At 36.3% G+C, this 18,895-nt stretch overlaps 1 protein-coding gene across 4 annotated transcripts in view; it reads right to left on the minus strand.

The window, feature by feature from the left end:
- Window positions 1-17,887, minus strand: part of LOC134842882 (uncharacterized) — a 33,570-nt gene extending 15,683 nt beyond the window's left edge. The window contains exon 1 of one of the 4 annotated variants that reach the window (XR_010162563.1): window positions 479-1,259. Coding sequence is in view for 3 of the 4 variants with exons in the window: in XM_063859388.1 (XP_063715458.1) it covers window positions 479-810 (332 nt within the window). In the remaining variant the exon portion in view is untranslated. Of the gene's footprint in view, window positions 1-478; window positions 1,260-7,409; window positions 7,567-17,343 lie in introns of those variants that run through there. The other 3 variants (XM_063859389.1, XM_063859390.1, XM_063859388.1) reach the window with 3 other exon arrangements.
- Window positions 17,888-18,895: the final 1,008 nt, after the last annotated feature.

Genomic DNA, 18,895 nt, shown 5'->3' on the forward strand with positions numbered 1-18,895 from the left:
TCCGGTCATCGTCAAAAAAAAAAACAATCGCATTTCAAAACTACATCATCTAAGGAAATAACTTCATCTTCGAGGCTTCAATTTTTTTGAGGCATTTTGTTATAATTGAGGTATTTTATAACTATAATAAAATCTAGAATTAAGCCTCCTGCATTCAATTTAAGCCCCCTTTCGAGGAGGCATTAGTTGATGAAAAAGTTCGCGGTGAGTTGCCATCAAGGCGTCAAAAAAGCAAAAAAAAAACAATAAAAAGCACTTTCAAGAAAATATAAATTCTTCACATGAATTATTACTCATAGTTTAGATCTACTAATTTACGGCAATTTGCCAATATTTCAAAAAGTTAAGCTTTGGAATGACCCCTACAATTGAATGGAAGTGAACTCTTGAAATATCCCAATGAACTCCCAATTTCTATTTCATACTCGCTTTCTGCTGTGGAAAGCTCTTCTACAGTAATGGGTACACAAGAACTTACAGGTTAAGGGGAACATAAGGGAAGTGATTAGGACTGTTGATATAGGAGGACCTCTTTGAGAGCCTTCTATTACCATCTCTGTATTCACTATCTCGCTGCCTCTGAGGTCTCAACAAGGTGGGCGAGCGTAACAAATGAATCGAAAGCGAATGAGAAGAAGCTGAAGAGGAGCAATGAGATGGGTTGGGGGAGGGAGGAGTCGAGAGTGACATAGCCCCCCGTCCCCCTCTCGAACTGATTCGGTGGGAGGAGTTTGATCCTCCTTGGAACCCCGAAGAAGAACAGGACTGAGCACAGATCGAGGGATTGATGGCTTGGAGGAAACAATTCATGACTACAGTACTGACAGTTAATTAAACAAAATAGTCGCAGGACTCATTGGATAACTTCACTCAGTAAGACTGATCAAGAGTATTTAGTATCAAAGCGGCAGGGAAGATTCGACGACATGGTCCAAAAATCGACGACGGATCATTAACGATCTAAGAAACGAAATATTTTGCGAACTAAATGATGGCGTTGCTAATGTGAAACAATTAATAATGTTGGTATGGTATCTAGTTCTGGGTTGAAAAATTGGAACAGATAGTGGGAGGATTAAAATAGGGGTTCAAAATTTAAACTCAAGAACGAAACACTTCGGGAGGGTCGCCTTCCTTTTCGCAGTCCGAGTTGAGCTTGGGATTCTTCTGCGTGTAAACTCTCACACTTTGTGAAAAGATAACAATAACACTTGTGCGAACTTGTTTCAAACTAGCCCCAAGACTTCCAAATTTCTTCCAACCATGACCGGCCAAAGAATCTTGTTTGTACTAAAGTTGGTTGGTAGTACAAAATAACAACTAACCGATCAAATGGGGCGGAAATCAAAATGATATTGTACAACGGTAGCTGAGCTTAAGCCAATCATGGTTCGACAAGCGAATAACTATGACGAGTCGTCAACTTCATCCATAAATTTATGCAATGACTTAAGTTTCGATAGTAAAAAAACTCCCAAATTTCTATGAGTTATCCAGGAATATCGTACTCAGATTTAAGATCACATTTTGCGAAAGACGCCCGGAATTTCGCAATGGACATCGATCTGCTTTTAAAACATTCTGCTTCTAGGTGCATCGGCCTCTACGAAATAGAGAAGACAGTCGAGTTAAGATTAACGACAAGAGACATACTGCATCAAAGAACAAGCAGTACTCAAACACAAGATCTAAATGGTACTAACAACTAACAGTCACTGTTTGTAAGTAAAACATAACACAAGGAGACAAGACAATTATTGCCGAGACAACTTAAAGACCTACCTTTCAGGGAAAACTATAATTGGTACATTTTGGCAATAACTTGAATTTGGTAGTGAGATTTGCACCGGAGGCTGGGCTGGGTAAAAGGAATTAAAGAACGAGTTTACCCTGAAGGTCTTTTTTCAAGTTACCTCATTTTGCCCTCATAAAAGGAGGATTGTATACTTTGCAAACTGGCGACAAGATAAAGACGGTAAGTAACACAGCAGGTGGTTTTGGTTTCAGTTTCAAATCTTTCTTCATTTTCACCAGCAAACAAACAGCTGAACTAAATATGCCAATCTCTATTTCTGTTCACACTTCGATGATTTTCAACAACTTTCCTCTTCACATATTGGTAATAATCAGATCTTCATAAACCACCACAAATAGTTACATGGTAATGTATAAGGTTGGTGGGAAAGCGGGTTAGTTTCTCAACTGGGCGAAGAATTATTACCATCCGGTCTTCATTTATCAACAAGGCCACCGACTTACCACAAAAACAAGCGTAACACTAAAAGAAGGCGGCTTTTAGTCCACACAAAAACGCCCAATTACACACGAAGTATCTAAGCAAGACTCAAACTCTGCAGCATGTCTTAAAACTATAATATTAATTCTTGTTCATTTTTTCACGGTCATTACAATCAGTCATTAAAACATTATGCTAATTGAGCGCTCGCTCATGAGAAGACAGCCTAAAATTAGACTCACATGGAAAGTATAATATTACGCACGCTAAAATAGCCTCTGCGTCGCTTTGAAGCTCTTTTGTTTGTGCAAGCCCACTGGCTAGAGCAATTTCACCCCCCAATTCCTTCAAAATAGAAAGTACAATATTCAGTACACTGTACTACTTCAACAAGGTAAACGAAAGATGCGACAGGCAAATTGTTTGAAAAACCGACAAGACATGGTGGGAAAGTCCAACAATTGAGGTCAGCAGCCATCTACTCTTCTATTTATGAAAAAAAAGTAACTGCCTTCAGAGACGGACGGCCAGATGAGTAAGTTATTCGCGGTCATTAAACATAATGTCACAGAAATTTTCTTATATTCGGTAGATAGACGAACCCGCTTAGCTCGTAAAAATTTCCGACACAACCTGTCTTTGTAACCAAGTTTGCAAAAACCGTCCATCGCCCAATTCCTCGCAGAAGATAATAGTTTCATGCTGGGGGACCTAAATAGTCACTCTTCTGTGTGGAATTCAACCATTTCTGAATAACCGATGCAATAATCAACTCAATTTTTACTCCGCCCAAAGATTTTAACCATACCATGCTCCCGTATGACAGCACACCAACATTGTCGCCAGATTTATCACTGGCACCTCCGTCTTTTTTACTATCACTCAGCTGGTTACCTCTTTAAACCTTAGAATCCGATCACCTGCTAATTTTATTTCAACTTCCTTTAAGCGACGGTATTTTTTCTCCGAGAAAAAAAAAAGCTTAAATCAAGAAAAAAGAGCGTTGGAATTTTAGCAATGAAATCGAACAGGCGGCCGAGAAACAACTAGTGACACAATTTTAGAGGCCGCTCGTCGCCATAACCTGCCGGTCCCCCGCGTTGCTTAAAAAAGCTCAAGCGAAACCCAAACACAGATTCTTTCCGTCCAGTATCAATCTTTAGCCCGGTCACAGAAGAGGCCTTGACCCACCCAACTCTCGCCAACCACTTACCAAAGGCCATCCACCAACCAACATCGTTCTGACCTTTGCCCTCAACTACAACAGCCTTATCAACTCGAAATGTATATAATATAGCCAATCGAAGATTGGAAAAGAGTGATGAACGCAAGTAAACATGAAAAACACTAACTTTCTTGAATAAATCATATAGATAGCACTTTTTAAAAATAAAAATCGGGTAGTAAATTTCAGGTACGAAATTCCAAAGCGTCACAAGAATGAAAATAAAACCTAGCAAACTGACAGTTGGAAAAGAGCAATGAAGGCAAGTAAACAGAATAAAAAAGACTGACTTTGAAAAAATCTCAAATTTCGAATTTCACAGAAAAAAATAGATACCCTTTAAGCTCTTTGAATTTCTTGAGCGATAAATGATTGACCACTTTTTTGATAACAATAATCCAACTTGAGAAAACTGGATCAACAGGTAAAGTTTTTATTCTGCTGGAAATCTAACAATTAAATTCCATTTTCGGAACTAGAAATTGTTCACGTTTTTTCGCGCCTTTCCACGTTCTATTTGGAGAGTGCTCACTATCAGCAGATGAACTTCAATTGGACTCAAAAGTGCATATACACCTAAGTGCGTTCATAAACGCATCAATATGTATGAATGCACATCTGTAGTTAGGGAATTTAAAGGCTTTTTCCTGAAAAAAACTAACAAAAAAATCAGCAAGACCTATATAAGAGTCTTCACTAAGTTCATTACTCTTAATCGGTACTACTTATCAAAAAAGACCAGAATCGACCGATAATAGCCACTCTCAATTTGTCTAAGCCTTCGACATGGTGTGCTAGCGTGCGCTTCGTAATCTTCTTCAGGGCTCTAACGTACCCGGTGGTTTTTGAACTACCTGAGTGGGCTCCACGCCATGACATTTTTTTTTTTAAAATTAGAAACAACCTGTCGACAAGCAGGATTGTCCGAGAAGGGTATCCTCAATATTCAGTGTTATCTCATAACTTTTTTTAAACTTTTACATACATGATGCTCCTTAAAGGCCTCCGAAGTAAAACTTCAATCTTACTCGATGACTTCCACTCTTTTGTTCAATATTCTGGTTAAAAAGAATCCGTTAATTAAAGCAATTATTAAAGCAAAATGCACAGGTTTTTGACAAAAGACACTTGATTCTTACATTGGCAAGCCGATGTGAGCCTATTCAGTTACAACAATAAAAAGTAAATCACATTCGACTGTTTTATCTCAATATTGCAAGATCCCTAAGAGTTTCAATAACATGAAACCTCAACACACGCCTAAAATTCTAGGCAAATCATGAAAAAAACATGTTACAGGGAAATAGCTATCAGATTTTTTTGAAGTTAATTATGTGAACTAGATACAAGGAGCCAACGGTTAATGAGCCTATCGCAAACTTTGCTCAATAATTAAAACAGAAACCGAGAGAAAAAAAACAATTATTTTGAATTTCAGTTTTCTCAACTTCAAGCGGACGGTTGCTTCTTGCGCAACAAAATTTTTGGAGGAAGATACATGATCAAATCCAATCTTGATTAGATTTAAATCATGAAATGTAATGAACAACAGGCTAACTAGCCGATGACAGAATTTAAAACTTTTTGATTTTTAGAAAAAAAATCAGTACGCCACACGCTACTCTGCCACCTGATTCATTAAGACTTCGGAAGGAAAGGCAGGCAGAGCAGTGCATAATTTAAAGGTTCATTATAATTTAAGCACAACTCGTTTAGAAAATAAATCATAAAACAGGCAGTTAATTCTGAAGATAATGAAAATGAGTATGTTACCACTTGCACCAGATATAACAGTCACCACTTCATGTAGTCATTGTTTTCGTTAAAGAGTAAGTAAAATACTCTTCAGTTACGTCGCGTTTTAAAGTGCTGCGATTCAAATTGAAAAAAAAACTAATTTGTCAAGGAAGATACATGTTTTTAATTCTAACAATCAACTGGACTGACCAGGAAAATTACTATACGTCAGTAAATACTTCACTGAACAATCTTAATTGCTCCTGATGGAGTAAATGTTGCAATGACCCAAACTTAACAGCCACGCATGATTGAGTATGCAAAATCGTTTACTTGCAGCAATGAAAAAAACCTCAACAAATAGGCATACCGACACATCCAAAGCAAACGAAAAAAAAATATTGGCAAGAAGGAGATCTAGAAAACTACAGCACGTTCAACACAATATCATATATGAGCTGAGCACCACTTGCGATACAACAATTATAGGACGACTGCACCATGATGGTAGAAAAAAGAGCAAACAGAACTTCGAACGATATAACAATTGAAGGAAGTTGAAAAACGAGAAAAACATTTCATGTTTGAATTTTTATGTTTTTCAAAGAGGTCCTAGTGGGTTGAATTGGGGCATTTTAAGGGAAAAAATTCAGTAAATAAGGCAACAGAATTGAGTCGACATCCAATACGCTGAAACGCCAAAACCTTTTGTCAAAAAAACTTATGAGAAAAATTTCATGTAATGCCCACAAAGGATCTACGATAGATATATCAGGAGCGCATGCAAAGTAGACTACATAAGTTAGAAACGAAAAGGACAGAGCTTAAGTCCACGACCATGAAGCCGAAAAATCATCAGCAGAAAATTATTATCAAACTCTATAATTATACATACAAAAGTTTGAGTTCTAGATATAATAACAAGTACCCTAGCAGCAGCGGTAGTTAAATTTGAATTTTCATCAAATTGAGCATGTCAGCATCGTAAGTGATTCAACTGATTTTGTTAAACTAGTTGTTTACCCGAAAAAAGTCCATATTCCGAGTTGATAACGCTTGCTAATCGCAAGTGTAAAAAAAAGTCAAAACGTAACAAAAAACGGTCAAAATCAAAATTTGAGTTTTCCGAGGACCAGAAATTTGTGAACAATTTTTGGGCGTAGCCTCTGATGCAGAAAAGCTTCCCACAACTCTTTCCTTCGATTTAACCCGAAATCTCAGATTTGGCAGGGTAGGTTTTGAGAAAAACATTTCCCCACAGACTTTTTCAAAGGCTGCAGAAGGTGAAGTAAGGTAAAAAAAGAGACTAGGATATTATGCAGGCACTTAGAAGAGTGGCGTTTTTTTTTCAAAGATAGCACTTTTTTGTAAGAATCGGTAGTGTAGTTTTCGGGTAAAAATTTCTAAAGCGTCTCAAAAATTAAAATAAAGTAAACACAAAAAACTTGATTTGATTTAAAAAAAATCTCAACTTTTGAATTTCGAAGAAAAAAGTAGACACCCTTTGGGCTCTTTGAATTCACTGAACAATTTATGCAATTTATGACCGGCGCTTTTTTGATAACATTAACCCAACTAGAGAAAACTGGATCAATAGGTAAAGTTTTTATTCCGCTGGAAATCTAAAAATTAAATCGGATAAAACACAAGCTACAAAATCTCCTAATATAACAAGAGCAGAATATATATGCTGAAATTGAGCACTACGGTCGAAAAAAACGAACTCGTATTATAACAAGCGTTTGCTAGTGCAATTATCTATGTGGGACCTGAAGACCGACCCAGTGAATTAATTAGCAATGGGGTAACCTTCATGCCGGGGAAAAATTCCCATCCAGGCGACAATTCATTCTCACTCTTTCAGGGTGGTCGGAACAAATCGCGAAGGCACCTAAGCCGTATAACCAGAGCGCTAGTAATTCCGAACGGGGTATTCTCAATTTCATTGAATTCAATTCTCTAAATTGAAGATTTTTCTTAGTCAATTTCAGGATATGAATACATACACCGAGTTAATTTTTTTTTCATGCTTAACGACTAAAAACTTGACTAACTGTAGAGATTATTTCTTAGCAATGGAATGTATGAACGATCAATTTTTCAAACAGATGGAATTGAGTATAGGCCACTAGTTTTTGTATACTAGCGTTGTTCATTAATTGCTGATCTGTTTAACATAGCGAACTAAGTCCCTTTTCCATCCTCTCTAACCTTGTCATATTGGACGACGAGTGTTTTGATTTGGGATTGTGAGATAACTGAGGCGAGAACGTAGACTGTATAGCAAGCACGAACGGGCCACAATTATCTGGACGAAAATCCGAAAAGACGATATTGCACGGAACATCATAGCCGTCACTCATACGGTCGTTAACCACGGCTGCTTGTTGCTGCTTCGAGCAAGGGTGTTGTTCGCCAGAACAGGGAACAAAGTACGGGTTGCAGATTCCATTGTAAGTGACAGATTTTTTGTTCGAAACATCTTTTTTAGGGCTAATTTGGTTTGTTATCTTGGCACCAGTTTCTTTTTTATTCTCGGTGTTAACAGTAGCTCGAGTAAGTCGAGGACTATGGGTGAAATGTTCAAGTGCTTGTTTGTCTGCGTTCCACTGGGGACCAGATTGAGGAAACAAAACTTCTTGTGATGTGCTGTTATAGACGTTCAAATTGCTACCAGACAAACCCCCCGTCTCCAGGTTAGCACTTTTGACACAGCAAAGCGACGAGAGGGATGCCATGAAAACCCCTGTGTTAAATCTCCGATTCACTCCAAGTAAACTAATACCAAGAGATACAATGTTTCAAAACCATGAGCGATAAACTTACTTAAAGATCATAAGCAAACCATAAGAATTTTGGAAAGGTAGTTTTTGATCAGCGAATTTCTTGTGGAAATTATGGAAATGCAGTGGAAATTATGGGAGATAACTAACACGAAGACGAAAAGGCTGGTAGCGAAACAACATTGGGGCTCGGAAATGTAATAACGCTAGGTTTTAAAACGAATGAAAAGGTAATTTGTTTGCCAAAGAAGGTTAGATTCTAAAGTAGACACGCTTGAAACTACTTTTAATTAAACTTCGCTGATTGAGTTTCACTTTCTTATATGGTATGAAAAGCGAAGACGGTCTTATATCTTCTTATTCTTTCCGAATTAATACCATAAGCATAAATTACTTTGTCATTTAACATCAAGCAGTTGAATTGATGGAAATAATTTGATCATTAAGGCTATCGTACCGAGAAAAAGATGAATTGGTAGGGAAAACAAAATTAAAGCCTAGATCAAAGGGTATGCCAGCCTCCCCTAGAAGAACTATTATGATAATGAGGTAATTTTAATAATATAGCTTTGAGCGAATATTTAAAGCTTATGATACAGCCAATAAGCGCATCAATTGAATAATGATGAAACAGAACGTGAATAATGAAGTTAAAACGGGACCAGAATTTTCAATTCGAGGTCACAGTAGTCAGCGACGAAATTCATAACTAGGTAATTAGAGCAGATGTTTCTAAAGTCGAGATTATCACCCACTTGAACCGGGTTAGGTTACTTACTCTTGGTATCATGCTGGTTCTCTTAAAATGTGTGATTTCAATTTAGGGGGTATATGACTGCAAAGATTTAATAGAGAAAGTTTATAGAGGTTTATTTCATGAACACAAAAAATCGACAGAAATAAGAACTAAACAGACGCCCAAAGACTTGAAAATTTAAGGTTTTACAGGAGGCGAGACAGGAGTTAAGAAGAAATAACGCGAGAGAAACTCAATTTCAGGTTTCTTCAGCTAAAAGCAGTAACAATTTCTACTCCCGCCCACTCAAGAGAAGTCTAGTGGTCAGTTTAAGTGAAGAGAATATGTCGTTTAAATCAATTATGCCACTTGCCTCAACAGTCTCGCTACAATCGATCTTCAGCATGGCGCAACTCCATTACTTCCGTCTCAAATGCAATTCACTCTCTATATATCAGCTACAATAGTGCAGTTAGTGCCACTCTAGACATGTATGCACACTGCTGTACTCAATCAATGCACGCGATAGAAAGAGGCTTAACTTCAAATTAACAATCAAAACAATGCCACTTTCCCTACTCCCTGCTACAGGTAATACAGGCAACCATGGGGACACAGGGTATTGGAATAGGGTATAAATATAATTTGAAAGAGAAATGAAAGAATAGGAAAATTAAAAAGGATATTTTACTAACTGAAGTCAAATCAGGTCAATACGAAACCTATTCAACTAGAAAACTATATGTTCTATCCCGTTCTGGAGGAAGCACAAAAAATATACAAGAAAGTGTTTCCGAAGCGCATAGAACCGTACTTTTAAATTGATAAATTAAAAAACTACTTATTTTTTTATGTCGCGTATAACGAGAAGGCCCACAAGCTTCTATTTTTATCCTTTAAAAACCATCCCATTCAGCTCTTTTAATTACTCAGTACAGCTAATAAAACAGCTCAGACCTGCAAAGGTCAGCATAACAACTGAACCAAACTCGGCACTCTATAGGAAAAAGACTGACCAGACAACAAGCCCCCAAAAGGGAAAATAGACCTGACACCAAGGAGTCCAGACAACAGCAAATTAATAAATAATCACATTCACGCCTTGTCTCTCCCTATCTCTCATTACAGCTCCCAGCACGCCAGCTCCGGTCGAAAGAAATCAATCACAAAATGAAGATCTCTTTTTCAAAGGCCGACTTTAGACTTTATTGCAGAAGATTATTACAGTAGATTCGATCATTCAACTCGACGCGATTGCGTCATGACTTAGCGCGGTTCAAATGTTCTGAAATATCATCGAGGTAAAGGACAAGTTTCTGCGAATAACCTATTGCTTAAAAAGGGAAGAAAATGCTCGGATAGTCCATTTAAGTCTGACATGACATAACAGACGATTTACTAAATTAATCTGTAAGAAAATTGTACAAGGAAATTTCTAGAATTATGAAAGAAGATTGTTAAAAAATAAGATTGTTAAATCAAAATTAAAAAGCGCTTCAAAATTTTTGAGAAACCAGTTAGCTGAAAATGTCAGAAATTGGGAGACAATTCTATTTGAAAATTTCAGGGATTGAAATATATCAAAGGGATCATACAAATAAAATATGTATAAGTGAAATTGAACTTGAATGAATTCGTGTTCAAATTCGAGTAACTCAATTTCAAACATGTTTTTTCTACCACTGAAATACTTTGTTTTGGTAGTTTCTGTATCGGAAAATTCAGGAACTATAAGTCAGGGTCGAATGAGAGCAGAACAATTTATGCAAAAACCATTTCGTGATTCGAGAAAAACATTGCATATTTAAAAAACAGAGCTTTCGTTTCGGCAATGAAATTGATAGTTAACTAGGCTTGAAATAAAAACATGTTTTGACCAGTAGCGAAACAGAACACATGTACTTATGTCTCTTACAACCTCTAAATAGCATCTCGTTCCCCAAACAAAAACTAATCAGCATGAACATAAATTGTCACGGAGTACTCGACACAATAAATTTAAATTTGATATGGTTATAGTCACGCAATCCCTCGCGGCACAAAACACATGTTCAACTGATATGAAAACTTGTCAGATCTCAATTTTTGAAGCATACCGCACAATGGCTGAGGGTTTCTTAATCTCAGCTATCAACGGTATTGGATATAACGGATCCTAGTCCACAACAAGTTAAACAGAGGCGAAGTTGTGCTCCGAAAACACACAAGCGAGAAAAAGACAAAAAAGGCAGGTCTATAAAGTGAAAAAAAAGAGAAGGTAAAAAATAAGCTTTTATAAAAACTACTGCCGTGGCGGATTCGCCCTACGAAACAAACAAAAAAAGTTTCGCGTGTTTTTTTAGCGAAACAAAATAAAATAACAAAGGAAATACGAAGTCAAGATTAGTAAATTACTAGCTATGGGCGTATATCAAACACTAAAAAACATTCAAATAGCGCGCAGAATTAAAAACAACTTCAATTTGACAACTAAGCCGACATATAAGCAGACAAATAATTGGCCGACCAATTTATTTGAAACCGAGTATGTCCCGTTTGAAAACAAAACAGGTCCCGGTCAGATTGAAACCCAGGACCTTTACCCTCCCAAGCAAAATCGTTACCTCCAGGCTAATCGACCCCGAACGCTAAGCAAACTGAATACATAATGAAACAAGCTAGAGATGAGTCCAGACGAGTCCTGCGGACAAAGTTGTTTACGGAAAAAACAGTCTAGAACCCGATTGCAAAACTAGTCTCAGCTATCAACTGTCCTAGATATAACGGAGCCTAGCCCACAACAAATTAAACAGGCGAAGTTGTGCTCCGCAAACTCAAAAGCAAGAAAACGACAAAAAAGCAGCTCAATAAAGTGAAAAAATTAAAGAGGTAAAAATAAGCCTGGAAATAAAAACCACTGCGGTGGCTGAATCGCTCCTACGGCTATGAGGTTAATAGTCCACTAGTCTCCGCAACGGGCCCTTGACAGTTTTATAACAAAAACCACAAAAAAGCAGCTAAATATACTAAAAAAATTGCCAATTCAATGCAGCGAAGGAGGCACCAAAAAAGCAGACACAACTTTGCATGTAGAAACTTGGAATATAGCAAACTGAAGGCATCTACACTAGCTTTGCAGGTAATAAATTGGAAAGCATAAAGTCAAATTATTTAAAAATTATGCATTTAAAAAAATTACGAGATATGTTGAGTTGCAAAATTTCTTTAATCGAGATTTTATCAATGTACCGTTGTTTGAAACAAATAATTTTTTTCGGTTTAATTGATTTTTTTTGCAGCGAAATCTGAAAATAAAACTCCATTTTCGAAACTAGAAGTCAATCACGTTTTACGAGACATTTACATAATTCACCCATAATTCGTGATAAGCAACAATTCGTAATAAGGCATTGACAAGAAGCGAGACGTAAAGAGCGCGTGAGCCAGCGTGTGCCGCTTAACCTTCTATAAAAAATTGTCGCATGTAAGGAATTGCTGCATGTTGCAAGATGTTCTTTGCTGCATGTTGCAAGATGTTCTTTGCTATAAATGGTCGTTTCACAGAATTGAAGTGAACTTTAAAAGACATCGAAGTCAAACAGCCTATAAATAATTTGAGGGAAAACAAATTTTAGGACTTTCTTTAATACAAACATGACCTAGAAGATCAACTCACATGGTTCATAAACACTGATATAATTATTATTTCTGTTTTCCGTCCGACTCTCTGCGCAGAGATTGGGGTTTCGATTTACACCATGGTCAGAACGCAATAACTGAGTCAAAACATCCAAACAGACAGTTGAAAGAACTCACGGAAACGTCCCAAATACATACACAGAGGCGAAGCAAAGCTTCGCACCACTTTCGATACAACACAAAACTTAATAAAGAAAAAACACAAAAAGTTTAAACAAAAACTGGATGAACTAAAACATTCGTCTGTCTCGATAAAAAATAACTTCGATACGTATGGAATTTGTCATACTGATGCAAGATGAAATGGAAAATCTCAAAATTGGACTTAGCCCAAAACCTTGGTTGTTTCTCTACTAAAAAAGAAGACTGATTTTTTTTGAGAAAATGGAATCTTCCCAAGGACAAAACCTTATTCTTAGACAAAAACTATGAAGTCGCTGCTTCAACCGGTTTTCTCGATTAAACCTTCCATCCAAATTTGATAGGGCAGTTTTTAAAAATCTCAAAAATTCAAAAATTTGCCTTTCAAAAATCCATGTTTTCCTGCAAAACGAAGGCCTTGGTCGCTTGAGCAGAGAAAACTCCCAAAACCAGCCATCTCAATTGGACACTTACCTTAAGAATTGGCTGCAACTCCTATTCATTGAACCTAAACCTCAGATTTGGAAGAGCAGTTTTTGAAAAGACGAAAAAAAAATTCAAAAATATGGGTCAATTATTCCCCCACGAGACATTTCGAAAACTGTATGCAGGTAAACAGAGGAGTGGGCGGTCTTACCATTGATAGTATTTTTGAAGTAGAAAGAGTAGTCTTCTATCGAACTAAAACTTTTGCAAAAATGAAAAAAAAAATCGAAAGCGTCTCAAAAAAACTCAATCCCACATATTTTCATAATAACTGATTTAGGCAAGAAAATTATTTGTAAATATAATCAATGCCCAAAAAATATTCCACCAATTTGCTGCCTATATGATATTGTTTTTTTTTGAATTTTCAGAAATTGAGCATATCTTGAAATTTTCCATTCTTACAAAGTTCTTACCATTCAGTGAACAGTTATTTACGGCAAAAAAAGTCTAGTACCTGATTGCAATATCCTTGCTAGTCGCAAGGGTAGTCCCAAAAACTCTTAAAAAACGTTTTTATATGGAGTCAAACCTCCACTTTGCAAACAAGAGACAACACGCCAAGAAGAAGCTTTAAAAAAAAGAGGAAAAACGGCACGTAAGGTACACATTAATGAGTTTTAAAAAACAGACTCCCTCTACATCGCTTTTATTGGTAAGTAAAAAAAAACACAAAACTTACCACGCCTGTTGTAAGATGATTTCCTTTTAAGCAAAATTTAAAAACGAGAAAACGAAATCAATTGGCTATTCTTTATTCTGCTGGGAAATCATAACATAGCCAACGGACAATTGGAAAAGACTCAATTAATGCAAGGAAACAGAAAAAAAGACTTGTATCTGAAAAAACTTCAATTTTCGAACTACAAGGAAATAATATATGGCCTTAAAGCTTTTTGAATTTCAACAACCTTGTATGATGAATACTTTTTTCATAAACTGAACCCAATCAAGGAAAATTGGAGCTTTGGTCATTTTTATATTCCACAGTGAAATCTTAAAATTAAAATCCAATTTCAAAGTTAGAAATTAATCATCTTAATTGTGACCGTTACACTTTTGCTGTTTGATAGTGTAGTTTGCTTTCCTCATAACAAAGGACATTGACTGAAACTAAAAAGAAATCAAAATTCGAACACAGAAAAATCCGATTTGAGCGTGAACAACTAAAACCATTTTGTTACAAAGAGGCAAAGCTGAGCTTCGCACCAATTGCAGTACAACAATTATAAAATTAAAACGGCATGGCGCTGAAGAAGAAGCAAAGAAGACTTCGAGCGGAGAAAAAAAATAAAAGGAAGTAGAAAAAAGAAAAAAAAAGTAATTTCATGATTAAATTTATCTAATTTTTTTCAAGAGGACCTTGTGAGGTTAGTAGTGAACAATGAAAAAAAAGCCAGAGTCGTATCGATCTTTAAATCAAAACCGAAAAATTTGCGCGAAACAATACTAGGTAGAAAAGCCGACAAAATTACAACGGACAGTCAAACAGCTGAAAATCAACAGAAATATACTGCTTATTAAGAGTCACGAGTGCTTTATGAGAGTGAATACAAAACCCAATTCGTAAAATACACCGAAAACAAAGTTTAGGTCGACAATCACAAAGCAATTTTGGAATACAGCAAAACATAGCACAACAAACTGGCAGACAGAAATTGAGACGAAAGCGGCTAAGTTAAACATTCAAAAATATAGAATTAAAGATTAAGTTTCAATGTAAGCCCAAGGCCAAAACAGTAGCCATGCTTTTAATTAATATGCGTATAATCAACCAGGCTGATTACCATTTGACCATGTTAATTACGGAAAAAGTGAAGCACCCGATTGCAATTTATTGTGGTTTCATAACTAGAAAAATGCTGTCAAGGAAGTTTCATCTTATTGAACGATGTGTTCGAGAGTATTAGTATTCACTCCAAAACTGAAGATCGTGAAATGAGCCAAAAAAATTACACAATTTAACTCATTGAGGTTGTTTCATACTGTCTACGAGGAGTTCACATACACAGTTTTAGCTTCATAAGTCCAATAGATGATGAAAAAATTAAATTGGAGGAAAAAATCCCTAACCTCGACACAAAAAAAAATCAGTCCATCTTCGCTTTACCCATTTTTTAAATGTTGCATTTCGATGAACTAGGAGTCATTGCAAAACTCCTTACATTGGTTAAACGTGGAAAATTAAAAAAAATAAAGTTTAAATGTTTAATAGCTAACCAAAGGCTATACCTTCACCAAAACTCAACTTTTACAAGGAGTCTTTGGAAAGCTAACTTTATTGGTTAGACGTGGAAAATAGAAAAAAACACACAGTTAAAACGTTTCATAGCTAATCAAAGGCTATATTATATCTTCGCGAAAGTTCGATTTTTTTGTCAAACTTCATCATACTTGCTTTAGCGACCTATAGTTTGAAGCTTAAAAGTTTATCTGAGACTTCTCTTAAATGTATTAGACACCTGTGGGGATCGTTTTTTATAGATTTGATGATCAGACTAAATCCGTCAGTGAAGTTTAATCTCATTGAACGACAAGTTAGAGTATCCAGTGTTCACTCAAAAATTGAAGATCAAGAAATGACTCAAATTTTTTTTCTTAACTCGTTTTTTTTTCAGGTTGTTTTACACGCTCTATAAAGAGTTCGCTGACACATTTTTAGCTTTATAAACCTAAAAGATGACAAGAAAATCAAAATTGAGTCAAAAAAGCCCTAACCTAGAACAAGAAAAAAATCAGCTCAATTTCAATTTACTCAAATTATAAAAATTGCGTTCTGATGAACAAGGAGTCATTGAAAAGCCCTTATTAAGGCCTAAACGTAGAAGACAATTAAAGTTCTTATTTGTAATGTATTGTAGCGGACCAAAGGCTAATTCTCCGCCAAAATTCGACTTTTCAAATTTTTTTTTTTCAATTTTCATCGTTTTTAAGCCCTCAAAATGTTTTCATGCAAAACTTTTATTTGATATCCTTTTTAAGTGTAATAGACAGATATGATGACCCGTTTGACTGGTTTCATGTCCAGATTGAATGGATCAATGAAGTTTAATCTCATTGAACGCATGTTGGATTTTATCAGTTTTCTTTAAAAAATTGAAGATCGAAAAATGACCCACAAAAACTTTTTTCTATTTTTTCTTTTTAAGGTATATTATACAACTCATGGAGAATTCACATGCATAATTTCATCATTATATGTCAAACGGGTGATGAGAAAATCAAAAGTGAGCCGAAATGGTACCAGAACCAAAAATTTCACCTTGGCTCAAATTTGAATTTCTCCAGTTCTAGAAATCGCAGTATAGCAAATAAGTGCTCGCTGGAAACCTCTTACCAATGGGTAGACGTGAGGCGTGTATGATTTTCAAAAAACTGAGCGTTAAAATATTTTTGGGCTAAATAGTAAACCTAATTTATTTTTCCCTGCCAAAAAGTGACATCTCTAGAGTCAATTCTTTTCAAGCTAAATCACCTCGATCAATGTCGGGTTGTCAGAGTAACTACACTTTATTGCAGATTTTTCATTTGAGGTTCGGATAATTTCGCTCGAGAAACCACCAGAACCGTTGAGTTTTCAAAAATTGGATCATTTTTCGACGAGAAACAGACATTCAAAAGTTTCGAGCCTGGTCCTAAAATTACGATAGACTTAAATAGCCTTAAAAGTTTAAATATCTATTTTAACTCAAAAATTGATACATATTCGGAAACTACATGAGCAGGTCTTTCCAAAAACATAAAAATAATGCTCCAAAACACATCTTTTGAACTTTTTTTGCAAATCATAAATCGACCAAAAACTGACATTTGCGAGGGTCGGCATTAACCAAAAAGTGACACGGCTAGGCTTTATCCTCCTACTATCGATGGAGACTCTCGGACTTCTGTGAAGGAAATTGATTTCAAAAAAGTCCGAAAAGCCGACCAAACTACCAAAGACTAAAAATTGCCACTCGTTCTGCCGCCGCAGACAAATTTTCTGAAAACCTTCTAAAAATGTCGTTTCAGAACATTTATTTGAAGATTCCGTTATTTGTAAAAAAAAAAACGAATTGTTTCGGCGAGAATTTTCCGCTCAAACTTTTTGGAGTTTTTCCCCCATCAAAATTAGTATAAGTTTTATAGCCATTCAGTAAAAATTTGTATAGATATTCAGCCATGTCGTAAAATAATATCAAAGGAGACCTTTGGGTGACGAGAAAGTCGGATTCCTGAGTGGATGGTGGACGCTTTCCTTTCTCCCCAAATTTATGGTTATTTTATTCCCGCAAAAAGTAGCAACTGTAAACCTTTATGACGAACACCTTGAACAACTAACCTAAAATGGAGGCCGTTGGGAGGGCTGTAGTCTTGACTGAGTCTTGCTAACATAACTCTCCTCTGCCTCAAAAGCGACATCACATCTGCCAGAACTAGACCCAAAATTGATTCCATTTCATCGCCGCGAAAGTGCTCGGATGAGGAATAAGTAGTTTCACCTCCCGATAATAACAAGGAGCTCGGTGGAGGTAACATATCGACACCACCAGCTACGCTCATGATGATGAGATTTGTATATTGGATGGTTTAACGACAGCCTGATTCAAGTCGATAGAATGCACAAATGCTCGAAACACCAGTTAATGGAAAGTGAGAGAAATTATGAGCTTTTCGGTATTAGTATGATCGGATTGTCTCCAACATCATAAAGAATTCAGTAATCAGAAAGATTGAGTTAATATGTAAATTTAATTCACAAGACAAAACTGCATCTTCTCTGCTGCTATATCCATAAGTCCATAACCCTGTTGAACTCTAACACATACTACTGGTACTGCACATAATATACATCTGAAAAAAGAAAGAGAAAAGTTAGACCAGAATTAATGAAAACAAAAAGTAGAGCCAGTTAGAAATCGAACGGAGTAAATAGTTGTTCACACTACCTAGTCTTTCCAACACCGAATAACGGTCATGTTATAATTCAGTTTATTCTAATGCTACAGGGCACACAAATGGTAATAAGTAGGTAGTGCCATTAAGTACAGGTAACAATAACAAACAATGCAGAATGACAATATAACACAGACTGTTTGATTTAGACGGGCGAGTAAAATGAAAGAACCCAGTCAGATTCCGCTGGTTCATAATGGCAACAACATAAGAGGCGGCGATAAAGTCAATAAAATTTCCTGCAGTCGCCCTTCAGATAAAATGTTGCCTCTATATTTATTGCTGGTAGACGTGTCTTTTCTCAGCTTTCTTTGATTTCTACTTGATAGGTTACAGGCAGGATTATTCAAAACCAGGACCACCGATACTCAAGATCACCGACATTCAAAACTTTTGAAATCAATGAAAAAAATCAAAGTTGATACCAGGCGCGGATCTAGGAATTTCTCGCGCGGATTTAGGAATTTATGAAAATTTTGACCTTTTTTTAGGTCGACCAAATAGATTTCTAAGCTCTCCCAAAACCACTATAAATTCCCTAATTTGACCAAATGTTCGGCGCCGCAGGCAGATTTGTGAAAAAAGGCCAAAAAGGCGTTTTTAGGCACTTTTTGGAAAATGTCTACCAAAAAATCGCGTTTTTTCGGCGAGCGCTCCCCCTCAAAATTAGTTTATATTGGCGGTCAGTCAGCCAAAAATGGATATCTCAAAATAGTACAAATGTGGACCCTTTGGGTCGGCAGGGGGTCGAATCCCTGAGGGAGGAGCGTCCACAAACACCCCTGTTTATGATTGACACTTTTTTCGATGGAATTAACCCAAATTGAGAAAATTCAAAAAATGTATTTTTATTGCACTAGGAAATAAATCCCTTTCTTAACAACATGCCATTCATATTATTTCGCACTATTTGCACAATGGTATCGGACAGTCTATAT

This window comes from Symsagittifera roscoffensis, chromosome 3 (assembly GCF_963678635.1).
Source record: "Symsagittifera roscoffensis chromosome 3, txSymRosc1.1, whole genome shotgun sequence".
NCBI classification, from domain to species: Eukaryota; Metazoa; Xenacoelomorpha; order Acoela; family Convolutidae; genus Symsagittifera; species Symsagittifera roscoffensis.